The sequence below is a fragment of the Xenopus tropicalis genome, chromosome 6 (assembly GCF_000004195.4).
Source record: "Xenopus tropicalis strain Nigerian chromosome 6, UCB_Xtro_10.0, whole genome shotgun sequence".
NCBI lineage: Eukaryota > Metazoa > Chordata > Amphibia > Anura > Pipidae > Xenopus > Xenopus tropicalis.
In genome coordinates, this window is record NC_030682.2 from 112964641 (window position 1) to 112977703 (window position 13063).

The following is a 13063-nucleotide window of genomic DNA, read 5'->3' on the forward strand; positions in this document are numbered from 1 at the left end:
ATGGCTGCTGGCACAAATACATGGGGCAATATGGTGGCTGCTGGCACAGGTACATGGGGCAATATGGTGGCTGCTGGCACAGGTACATGGGGCAATATGATGGCTGCTGGCACAGGTACATGGGGCAATATGATGGCAATAAAATGGCTGCTGGCAGCCTGCCACAGGTACATGGGGCAAACAGGAAGGGGGGGCAAATGATGACAAAAAGGCACATTAATTAGTGCTATCTGACTATATGGGCCTTGGTTGGGGCAATATGTGTGACTGTGCTGTGACTGGGGACTGCCGCAAATTGATAAGGGTTATGTGGATTTTTATGCCTGCCTTGATCTATGTTTTATAATATATCTACCATTAATGGTAAGGTGGGAAATTATATAGATGCAGGATGGGGGAGGCATTGAAGTCTTTGCCTAGGGTGCCAGAATACCTTGGCCCGGCCCTGGGTACAGCGCTAAATGCCTCGGTACAGTGCAGTACTGCGCCAAATGCTTGGGTACTGCGCTAAATGCTTGGGTACTGCGCTAAATGCCTGGGTACTGCGCTAAATGCTTGGATACTGCGCTAAATGCTTGGGTACTGCGCCAAATGCTTGGGTACTGCGCCAAATGCTTGGGTACTGCGCTAAATGCCTGGGCACGGACAAGACGGGTTCTGAGCATGCGCCTTTCAATGCAAGCCGCCTAACGCATTGGAACTTTCGCGGGAAATTGTTGGCCAATCAAGAGAGGGATAAGTAAGAAGAGGACGTCAGGCTGGCTCAGGAACTGCATAAAGTGAAAGTTCCTTCAGTGCCGCAAATGGAAGTTGGAGAGCGCCCTCCTGGGGGTACGGAGCGGTTTCGTTGATGAGAGATGCCCCAGGGGAAGGTAACTGCTGCCCCTGTTTCCGTACTCGTGTTGGTACGAGCGGTGCGCTCCTCGCCAGCTGGGGACTGAGTCTGCCTCATTGTCATTGGTTGGATTGTAGGAAATGCAGTGACACAGGCAATGGGAATCGCTCTGAAGACATATGGGCTTCCCCTGTCCCTCTTGCCCTACTCCTGGCTGCCCTGCTGTACCAGCACATAATTAACCTGTACCCGGCACCTTCACAGTTAATATAAATCCCGCTAAAGCTTGAGGTTATATGTAACGTTTTGCAATAAAGTGATAGGTATAGGTTCCTATGCCCAAGAGCTTGTGATCTAGGAGATGTGAGAGTTGTTGCATGGGGAGGGTGCTTGGTATATCCTCAGAATTAGCAGTAACTAGAGAAGGTAATCATTAGCTACAGAATTCCTCCCACACACTAAATATACAGGCAGCTTTATTGGCCCCTGATACAACTGGCCCTGGTGTGTGAGAATCCAATAAGGGCTGCAGCTATGTAACAACAGGCACATAATTTACCCAGGTCTGGTCACCTATAGCAGTTAATTAGCAGCTAGCATTTCCTGGTCACAGGCCTGCAAGCAAACATCTCATTGGTTGCTATGGATTACTACACCTAGGCAACCTTTGTGCTTTTTATTCTGTGGTAAACTACTAGGGGAGAGACTGATCCATAATGATAAAAGGATGAACAGTATTTAATGAGTAATATATACATTAAAATGCCCAAGTTAAATTAAATTAAAAAAAAACAAGTTAAGGGGCTCTGTCAAATCAAGAATGTAATTGGAAGTTACTAGTTAGGCCCAGTACAATTAGAACCAAGTCTAATCTTTGATATAATCAGATATGAGTATAGTTCAGGCAAAAAATATATATATATTGGCCCATGTATGGCGACTTTTGCTTTCTGGTAAGTTGTTTGTAGGAAAAGGTAAGAAACATATAGGTGTATGTATTCTGTAACAGAACAGCTTAAATGAGAGTCTAAAATACCCCAATAGTAATTGGTCCCCAACCTTTTTCTCTTTAACGTTTTTTTATTGGTGAATAAAGAAAAGTTTACAGCAATAATGTTGCAGTGGTTTTAAATTATACAATATGTATATAAAAAAAAGTGAAATAAGCAGGTAAATAAAGTAGAACATTGCATCATCACTTGTGCGGGTAGTTTGATGTTAGTTATAAATTCACCTGTTTTATTACTACTATGCATTAGTAAATGTCCCCAACTTTTTTAACCTGTGACACACATTAAAATGTAAAAACAGTTGGGAACCAACACAAGCATAAACAAGTTCCTGGGGGTGTCAAATTTGGTAGCCTCTATGTGGACTGGCAGCTTACAGGAGGCTCTGTTTGGCAGTACAGCTGGTTTTTGTGCAACCAAAGAAGAAGAAATTCAAAAATAAGTACCTGCTTTGAGGCCACTGGGAGCAACATCCAAGGGGCTGGTGAGCAACATGTTGCTTGCTAGTTACTGGTTGGGGATCACTGGTTAGGCAAACTGGTACTGACGATTAATAAAGTCATAATCTTTCACTGAATATATTCCTGTTAATATAATGCTTATTTTATTGATCTATTTATTTTTTTTCTTAGAGGAAGAGATCTGGAGATAGAGTACAAGCATTTTTTCCAGATGAGGTGTGGTCCGGAGGGAAAAAGTCAACCGGAGGGCAGCCATTGCAGCCATTTTCCCTCAGTAAAGCATGGAAGAGATGTGGGGATGGATTTTACAGCTGCCAAGAAGAAAAGGTAAAAACTACATTTGATTTCATTTTCCAGTCTGAGTGGGTTTCTGTACATGGCATTCTATTAATATTCCTGTTATCAAGAAAGCTTCAAATTACAGCATTACCATTTCATATAGAGTCCTATTTAAACAAGCAATTCTTTATTACGGATTTGTTTTTCTTATCTGTAATAATTAGATAGTAACTTGTACTTAATAACTATCCATATTGGTGGATAATAGAGGAATTTGCATTGGCCCACAACTCAGAAGGTACATAACTTCTAAATGGGCTTTAGTGAAATGGTTATCTGTTTACCTGTGCCCTGTCTTTGTCAACAAAGCAAGTCAGTTTCCTATAAAGGGGGCATGTTACAAAGTCTGTCTGTACTTACCAGGAATGCCTAATTTGTGTATAAATTCAGACCATACTCTACAGCATACAAAATTATAATCCTTCAGGCCTCCATTTAAAGAGATTCTGTCATGATATTTATGGTGTACTTTTTTTTCTAAATTATACTGTTTACATAACAAATAATTCACTCTACCATTTAAAATGTTATTGTTGAACCAACAGAATTAGTGTATAGGCAGCCAGTGCATTGTGCTTGATTCTGAGCTTTCAGAAGGAGCCAGCGCTACATATTAGAACTGCTTTCAGGTAATCTATTGTTTCTCCTACTCCCATGTAACTGGAGGAGTCCCAAGCCAGACTTGGATTTCTTTCTATTGAGTGCTATTCTGATATCTACTGGGATTTTGCTACCTTCCCATTGTCCTGCTGATTGGCTGCTAGGAGGGGGGTGATATCACTCCAACTTATAGCACAGCAGTAAAGTGTGGCTGAAGTTTATCAAAGCACGTGTCACATTAAACATAAAAAAATGTGTTTGCGCTTTTGAAAAATTGATTTTCAGTGCAGGATTTTGCTGGAGAAGCTCTATTAACTGATGCATTTTTAAAAACATGTTTTTCCATGACTGTATTCCTTTAATTTCTTTGTGTCTTTAACCGTCCACTAGCTCTTAATTAACTGACAAAGAGAAAATGTTAAAGGGAAGTTTACCTCACTGATATAATATATATAAACCGACATCACATTGCCATATGTATTTCATCTTATTTTATGTTTTTTTTTTTTGTTTGTTCTGCAGCTGTTCATTTTGGGATCTGAACAACTAGCTGGTTGCCTGGCTTACTTAACTAGGTTTTCCTAACTCTGTTTATAGGGGCATCAGACTATGGGATCCAAGATTTTATTTAAAACTAACAATGAATATCTTCTAAAATTCTACTGTGGTTTAATCTATATAACCCATTTATAAATCATTTGGCTTAAAAATCAATGTTCTAAACAATGTTAAACGACATTTACAAGGAGAGAGTTTAAAAACATGGCCAGCACCAGTTCCTGCTGCTATCAAGAATTATATGACCATATTCGAGTTGTGAGATATACAACCATTCCATTTTCTCAAGTATAGGTTATGGTACTGCATACAAAAAAAGCAATACTATTCAGCATTCAGTAGGTGTCACTATTGTCACACCATGGACTGACTACCCAGAATTAAATGCATTAAAATGCATAGCAAACAATTTAGACATTAATATTGATCCTCTTAAACTGAAAATTGCCATAAAATCTACTATGTGTAGAGCAGTGTTAAAACACTTTCGTTACTTACTACCTTTCTAACAACTTATTCTTAGAAGAAACATAACGTACAATTTGTGAGAATATTATTTTTACCTTTATTTACATATTGCCAACATTTTAGGTATCACTAAGCTCCAACTGGTTACCAAACAAGTCCAGTTGCTTTAAATTTATTTATACTAGATTTACAGATTGTTCTTCATTCATACATTGGAGCTTACAGTGTAAGGTCCCGCTGCACACACCATCTGATCAGTTTCATCAGAAGCCAGTATTTGCCTGTATATTTGTGGAGTATAGGAGAAAGCTGGAGCACACAGTAAAACCCATGCAAAATGGTTATACTTTCAGTACTATGACACCATAGTGTTGGTACACTAGTGCATGACCTTACCGACCTACCTAAAATTGTTTGGTCACGGTAAAGTATTTGTTCTCTCTCAAATATACTTAGAAACTCTTCTTACAAGTACGTCTATGGAGGGTTATGGGTCTATAGACTAGGCAGGGAGCAGCTTTTTACATACCAAGTTCTATGGCATTAATTAGAGCTGATCTAACACACCCACAGTAAATTAACAGTGCCGGGGTCTTTTTTTAATTTAGTAATTTTAACAAGGTTTGCCAACAAGGCTTTACTGTCAGAATTCTGTCATTAAAACAATAGGTGTTATAATATTTAGTGCTCATCCCTCATGTACTGATACAGTGGTTATTAACTTAATATAACTCCACATTTCAAGGAACAGTAACTCTACATTTCAAGGAACAGTAACACAAAAAATGAAAGTAATGAAATTATAATGTACTTTTGCCCTGCACTGGTGAAACTTGTGTTTTTGCTTCAGTAATACACTGTACTATTATATTTTAGTTAAACAAGCTGCTGTGTAGCTACAGGGGCAGCCATTTCGTCTGAATATAAGGAGAAAAGGCACAGGTTACTTAAGGTCCCCATACACGAGGCGATTTCACGCGTTGTGCGACAAACGATTATATCGACAAATGATCGTATGGCGATCGGGTTTCCATACGATACGCCATCCACGAACAACGATCATTTGCAAAAGATTTCATCGTATCATTATCGTAAAATACGTACGATCCAATGTCGTGGCGGAAGCGGTATTTATTTATTTATGTTCGTTGACTTCCGCTGCTGGCAATCATGACATGCGCAGAGAACAATCGTTCGAAGACAAATGTCTGACACTCACACCAACTGGCAAATTTTATCGTTAAACAACTAAAATTTTTAAACCTGGCCGATCGATTTTGGGGACGATAATGTTGGGTCGATTAGTGGGCCGACGATCGTTCGCACACCATCAACTATACAATAACTTAACGATAGTATCTGATCGTTCGGGAATCGGTCGTTTGACAGTAAAAAATCGGCCCGTGTATGGGGGCCTTTAGTATATAACAGAAAAGTTTTGTAGAATACAATGGGATTCTGTCTACTTATCTGTTATCTGCCTGTGCCTTTTCTCTTTTTTTCAGACAAAATGGCTGTCCCCTGGGCTACACAGTAGCTTGTTTACCTAAACGGTGATATTATAGTACACACCAGTTTTATAAGCACAGGGTGAAAGTACGTTATATTTTCATAACTGTAAAATACTTTTATTTTTTGGTGTTCCTTTAAGTATAAAATAAAGAGCAACAAATGTAGTTGTGAGAAGTCAGTTAAATGTTCACAATGTTTACTAGTAGTTAGTGTGTCCACAAAAGAGTTTATTATAAAAAATACAAAAAGAAAAATCAGTGATCATAGTTTTCAGATGTCTTGGCATGTCCGGAATCCCGTTATCCAGAATGCTCTGAATTATGGGAAGGCCGTCTGCCATAGACTATTTTAATCAAATAATTCATATTTTAAAATTGATTTTCTCCTTCTCTGTAATAATAAAACAGTACCTTGTACCTAATCCTAACTAAGATATAATGAACAAAACAATCCTAATGGTTTTTTTTAATGTTTTAATGATTTTTAGACTTAAGGTATGGAGATCCAAATTTTCAAGTTTTAATTTCAGGTGTCAGTATCTCCTTAAGGGCAGTGTCAAATGTTTTAAATGCTGCAATAAAGCCCCCCCCCCCCACCCCTTCCCAGTAGACTATCACTGAAATCTCCTGGCTGAAGGATCAATCATTATGATAGTTAATAAAGACATCTGTAAGCCTCTCTAAAGCTGGCGATACACGCACCGATAATATCGTACGAAACCTCATTTCGTACCATATTCGGTGCGCGTATGGCAACTCTGCGAGGCGACCGATATTGCAGGAGGCTGCTAATATCGGTCGACTCGCTGATTGGGCGCCATAGAAGGCGCCTGAGCAAAATCTGCCTTCAGGGCTGAATTGGCAGAAGGAGGTAGAAATCCTATTGTTTCTACCTCCATATCTGATGTTTCAGCCCTGAACGTCAGTGGTGGATTGGAACGATGGTCGCACAAAAGTTCGAAAATCGCCACGTGCGTAGCCACCTTAAGTTTTCCTGAAAGTCCCTGGGGTCCCAAATCAGATAAAGTAACCATGACTTATTAGATAGCATCTATTGTGCTGTAAATGTATTGTTCTATATGTAGAGTGTAAAGAGCTAATCTGTTTAATTGAATATTATGATGCAACCAAATTGACTCTTGCAGAAATAGGTGCTGGAAAGTCCTACTAAATGTGTGATGAGCACTAATGCTACAAACGCTGCTTTAATTTTGCATTCTATGTCTCTTACTCTCTTGTGTTCTCCTATCCTGTAGGCAGCAGCTTCATCGGAAAGAACTACTCTGCTTGGCAAGCCCATAGCACACACCCCTGTTTATGATGAAGGTAAATAGTACTGTTCTGACCTCATGCTTGTATGAATTATGTATGAATTATGTAAAACTGCTTGTAACATGTGTGGCCATAAAAAAGTGCTTAAACCCTTAACCGTAAATAGAATATATCACTAGCCTGACTCATTGTTAAATGGGTCAGACGTGTCCTTCTGTCATATGGAATGTTTTGTGCTATATATAGTATTTTCTCTCCACTGTCAGCTTGTAAACATTAATTTGTCTGAGAAGTGATCTACCCCAGGAAATAAGCCAGATTGGGGAATTTTAATGATGATATGTTTGGAATAAGTTGCCTGTAATATTGGTATGTTAACAGGATGGGTGAGTGGGTGATTTGGAGGTTGATTTGATCACGTATGTAGTGGGGGAAATGAGGGAAGATTTGATTGCTTTTTTCACCAGGCACTTATTGGATCACAGAGGACAATACTTTTGGTCACGATTGAGCAAATACTGAATGCAAGGTATTTTGCTCTTTACAACCAAAAAATTCAGGTTCCAAATAAGGATAATAATGCTCAGACTTACCAGTCAAATGCTCTAATACAGTAACCTATAGCAACCAGCAATCAGATGTTTACTGTTTTTTTTTCTTTTTTAATATTGGATACATGTTTTCATGTAATACTACTTTATCACAGTATCTGAGTTACAGGTTATGGTTGGGCGACTCTTCCCCATCCAACCCATAATTTTTTTTCACAACTTCTGAGTGTTCTACAGACAGATAAGCTTTCTCTCTGGTCTTCCTCCTTACACTTAAGTCTAATGCCACACGAGGCGTAGGGCGGATATTTTTGGCAAGCGTAAAAGCACTTGCTGAAAATTCCGCCCTACGCCTCCTACATGTGCCTGCACCCAAATGAATGAGATACACTCGGGTGCAGGCACATGTAGCCGATATACACATGAAAACGCGAGACTTTGCATTATCTTGCGTTTTCACACTTTTACGCTTGCCAAAAATATCTGCCCATGCCTCGTGTGGCATTAGCCTAAGATAAAAGGCTAACTTGGAACAGCTGCATGGAGCAGCCATAACGCTGTAGTAAGTGCTTTGCTTAAGACTAGTGCTACACTGGGCGGATTCTTGGCCTGAGAATCCGTCCCTGGGCTTAAAAAATCTGATAGTTGTGGCTGCACCCGGAGCCATTGCCTCGGCCCGGGTGCAGCCACACTTAGCGGAATTTGCCACAAAACTTAAGTGAGCAGTGTCATGCTGAATTTTGGCCAAGTAGCCACCCAGTGTGGCATTAGCCCAAGCAAGCAACATTTCCTGTCATTCATTATTTTACTTATTTGTCATGTTTTATAATCCTGTACATACAAATATTTGCCTTGAATGTTTCCTGCTCCAGATTGTAACGATAACAATCCTGCACGTATTGTGTGGAGCTCCAGTGACAGTGAGTTATCAAACGATGGAAGTAAAGAATTTAATTCCCGACTTGGATTTGCTAGTCGATCCTCTCGCAATAAGGGAAAATCATACTCCATGGATTTGTCTGCCTCTATGAAGCAATTTAATGGTAAGTTTTACAGAAGAGTGAAATGAAGCCACTTAATGCTTGGCCTTTGTGAGGGAGGTAATTACACTACCAGTGCATATACAGTGGTGTGAAAAACTATTTGCCCCCTTCCTGATTTCTTATTCTTTTGCATGTTTGTCACACTTAAATGTTTCTGCTCATCAAAAACCGTTAACTATTAGTCAAAGATAACATAATTGAACACAAAATGCAGTTTTTAAATGAAGGTTTACGTTATTAAGGGAGAAAAAAAACTCCAAATCTACATGGCCCTGTGTGAAAAAGTGATTGCCCCCCTTGTTAAAAAATAACTTAACTGTGGTTTATCAATTCAATGTTCAATTTCTGTAGTCACCCCCAGGCCTGATTACTGCCACACCTGTTTCAATCAAAAAATCACTTAAATAGGAGCTACCTGACACAGAGAAGTAGACCAAAAGCACCTCAAAAGCTAGACATCATGCCAAGATCCAAAGAAATTCAGGAACAAATGAGAACAAAAGTAATTGAGATCTATCAGTCTGGTAAAGGTTATAAAGCCATTTCTAAAGCTTTGGGACTCCAGCGAACCACAGTGAGAGCCATAATCCACAAATGGCAAAAACATGGAACAGTGGTGAACCTTCCCAGGAGTGGCCGGCCGACCAAAATTACCCCAAGAGCGCAGAGACAACTCATCCGAGAGACCACAAAAGACCCCAGGACAACATCTAAAGAACTGCAGGCCTCACTTGCCTCAATTAAGGTCAGTGTTCACGACTCCACCATAAGAAAGAGACTGGGCAAAAACGGCCTGCATGGCAGATTTCCATTTAAGCAAAAAGAACATTATGGCTCGTCTCAATTTTGCTAAAAAACATCTCAATGATTGCCAAGACTTTTGGGAAAATACCTTGTGGACTGACGAGACAAAAGTTGAACTTTTTGGAAGGTGCGTGTCCCGTTACATCTGGCGTAAAAGTAACACAGCATTTCAGAAAAAGAACATCATACCAACAGTAAAATATGGTGGTGGTAGTGTGATTGTCTGGGGTTGTTTTGCTGCTTCAGGACCTGGAAGGCTTGCTGTGATAGATGGAACCATGAATTCTACTGTCTACCAAAAAATTCTGAAGGAGAATGTCCGGCCATCTGTTTGTCAACTCAAGCTGAAGCGATCTTGGGTGCTGCAGCAGGACAATGACCCAAAACACACCAGAATAATCCTCCTTTTGCAGTAAAAACAAAGGGAGAAGGAAGGGAGTTGTGTATTGGTAATGTAATCACCCACCTCTCAAGGACTAAACATGAAGTTATTTCTATTTACTTGTTTAGCTCAAAAACTAACAACAAATGAGGTTATTGAAATCATTATCCAATTTTTAGAACATAAATATTTACAAATAAAATTGTAAACAGTTACTAATTATCTGCAATAATAACTGCCCTCCAAAAAATCAATAGAGCTGGATCACTTTTCTTTAAATTTTTTGAAATGTTCACAATTTCACCCATGATGGTATCCATTAAAAAATATCTACTGAAGTCTTCTTGCCATGGCAAAATTGATGCCATTGATTACATTTGTGAATTTACAGTAGAGTAATAATTACACTATTAATAGTTAATCATAAGTTTTAAAAAGTCATAAAATGATCTCAATTGCAGTATTTTTGGACCAACAAACGCTGCAAGGTTTATAGCAGAAAATGGAGTTGACCTTATTTGGTCTAAATACTAAAAATACTTTATACACCTCTAGAAATGGTTTATGCACCCCAGGGCCTGTGTTTAACAAACTGCAGTTATAATGAACACCAGCATGATGATTCAAAGCCAATACTGAAGTATGCAGATACCTGGAGAGTCAGTAAACTGAATTTAAGGTGCTCTTTTAGATGATGTCCCTGAGATCACTGGCTGGCAATATGAGTGTGATTCTGAAGAGGAAAAGAGGACATTTTCAGATGCAGCTGAAAGTGCTGTAGAAATATCTGATCCTGAGTCCTTATCCAGCAAAGCTACTGAATCCCAGCTACTGAAAGGGGCTGAATCTTCTAAAGTATGTAAATCTCTGGTATTGTTTAATAGTGCTTTTTTTTTTTTTTTTTTTTAAGAAAAATTATCTTATAGCAGGTTATATTTTAGATTTCCAGTAGAGGGCAGCAATGTTACATAGAAATTGTAAATGCTTGTGTATTTCATTTTTCTTTTCTTGGTGTAATGGTGCTCTGCAAATGTACTGTTGCTGGTAAATGCCTCTAATGTTTATGCGCTGGTGCAGGACTCGTGCATTTTCTTGGAGCAATGGTAATGGTCAAATTTTAATCATTTTAAGGGATCCAAACCCAAAAGATATGATGTAAACTTACTCGGAGTGCTTCTCTGAGCACTTTTGCAATTTACATTCATTTTCTATTTTTAGCAGTTTCTGAGATTTTTTAATTACTAATACCAGGCTTTTGGCTCAGCAACACTAATGGGTTAGGAGTGCATAGAAAGTACATAGACAGTTAGGGTTGCTGACAATATGGCCTTCAAAGAGAGCTGTTAAGCTGAAAGCCTTTTATTAGCAGTCTAAAATGTTCTAAGACTGCTAATATTTCACAAACCACTAAAAATATAAAATGTTTGTAAACTATAAAAGTACTCAGAGGAGTTACATTCAGTAAGTGTACATTGCATGTTTTGTGTTAGATCCCCTTTCATTTCTCGCATTAGTCTTATTAAATGTTTGTGCTTCGTATTATGTAAAATAGTAATTAACAAAATATAGTACCATATACTGTGTACCATAGCCAGTAAAATATCAGACAGTTCGTTCATACATGTTCTTTGATTTAGTGGAATAAGTTTAATGAGAGCCAAGTAGCAGTAGCACGCGTAATTCAGCAGAGCTTGGTGCGATTGATGGTGCAAATTGGCTCCCAAGGAGTATGTTTTTGCCGTATGCTTCTCGAGTGTGGGAGGAAACAGACACAGGGAAAACATACAAACTCCTTGCAGATAGTGCAAGGCAGTGCTGCCTAATACTTAATTGGGCTAGTCATTTTATAGTAAAAAAATTTAGTAGTTTATTTAAATGAGGTAGAAAAGTTGAACCATACTGGATGGGGTGGGAGGCCTTAAGAGTAGATGAAAGATCTGGCACATCCCCATAAAAGTAACTGCAAAGTCCCTCCAAAAATGTCTTCTTAATAGTGGTCTGTTAGAAATCTGCTAAACTTGACACTAGTGTGTGTGAATATGATAGGGACCTAAATTATAAGCTCCGTTTGGGCAGGACCAATGTAATGGATGCCACTATAAAATTTTTGTAGGGTAATCTGGTAAAGAAAAAGCAGCAGCTCAAAGATTCAGCTCATCAGGTTCACAATCAGAATAAGAATCAGTAGGGAGAATGGTGGGATATGTAAAGAAAGTTGTGGAAATATATCATCACTATTATAATCACATGGCCACACAGTTAATAATTCTAGGCCAAAAGTTTAGAGCTTGATTGAGCAAGGGTTTCACTGGGTGAAAATCAAGAGCATGGGTGTATATGTGTATATGTATGTATGTGTACATGTGTGTATATATATATATATATATATATATATATATATATATATATATATAATATATACGAACCCAGGGTGGCACTCTGCTTCAGCTCTTAGCTCGGGTGCAAGGTAAATGATTTAAATATCCAAAAAAGACCAGCAACACCGAGTTATATTCCAAAAACAATCAATTGTGTATTAAAAACGCATGAACAGCCAACGTTATGTTTCGGACCTTTCTCAATGGGGACCGAAACGTAACGTTGGCTGTTCATGCGTTTTTAATACACAATTGATTGTTTTTGGAATATAACTCGGTGTTGCTGGTCTTTTTTATATATATATATAATATTGCAAAAGGCTGTTATGTATTTTAAATCCATTTAATGTCAGAATTTATACATAGTATTTGCTTAACACACAGCATTCATAATTCCCACTGTAGTTGTTGTGGCTTTCCTAGGGCAAACTTTATAGAATGCATATTTCTGAGCATTTATAAGGTGAACATTTATTCACCTTAGCTTGCAATCATCCAGTTCATGTAGTTTAAAAGATCTGTTTACAAAATTACATTTTTTCACAGTAGCTTGTAACTTTGTTGTGTTTTGTCATCTTATGACTTTGACTTTGAAGTGGTTGTATAAGGAGAATTATTGGGGAAAATATTTAAGTATATATGACCATACATCTACAGAGATGCCAATCCATAAACAAGTTGTGGTATGTACTGGTGAAGGCAATAACTGAGCAGCCCATTATAAGCACAGATTCTTTCCAGTGTCTGCACATTAAATGACCGTTATTGCATTCATAAAATTACTGCTGTTCCAGAAGGAACATTGCTTAGTTAAAACTTTAACGGCAAAGGTTGATTAAGCCAAAAATAAA

The 13063-nt window shown here is 38.4% G+C and overlaps 1 protein-coding gene across 3 annotated transcripts in view; it reads left to right on the forward strand.

Annotated features, from left to right (window-relative positions):
* The first annotated feature begins 713 nt into the window (after positions 1-713).
* Positions 714-13063, forward strand: part of spidr (scaffold protein involved in DNA repair) — a 173644-nt gene continuing 161294 nt past the window's right edge. For 2 of the 3 annotated variants that reach the window (XM_018094534.2, XM_031903218.1), the window contains exons 1-5: positions 714-872; positions 2478-2633; positions 7039-7108; positions 8478-8648; positions 10526-10689. In XM_018094534.2, the coding sequence (XP_017950023.2) occupies positions 858-872; positions 2478-2633; positions 7039-7108; positions 8478-8648; positions 10526-10689 (576 nt within the window). In that variant the 5' untranslated portion in view covers positions 714-857. 3 annotated transcript variants of the gene reach the window in all.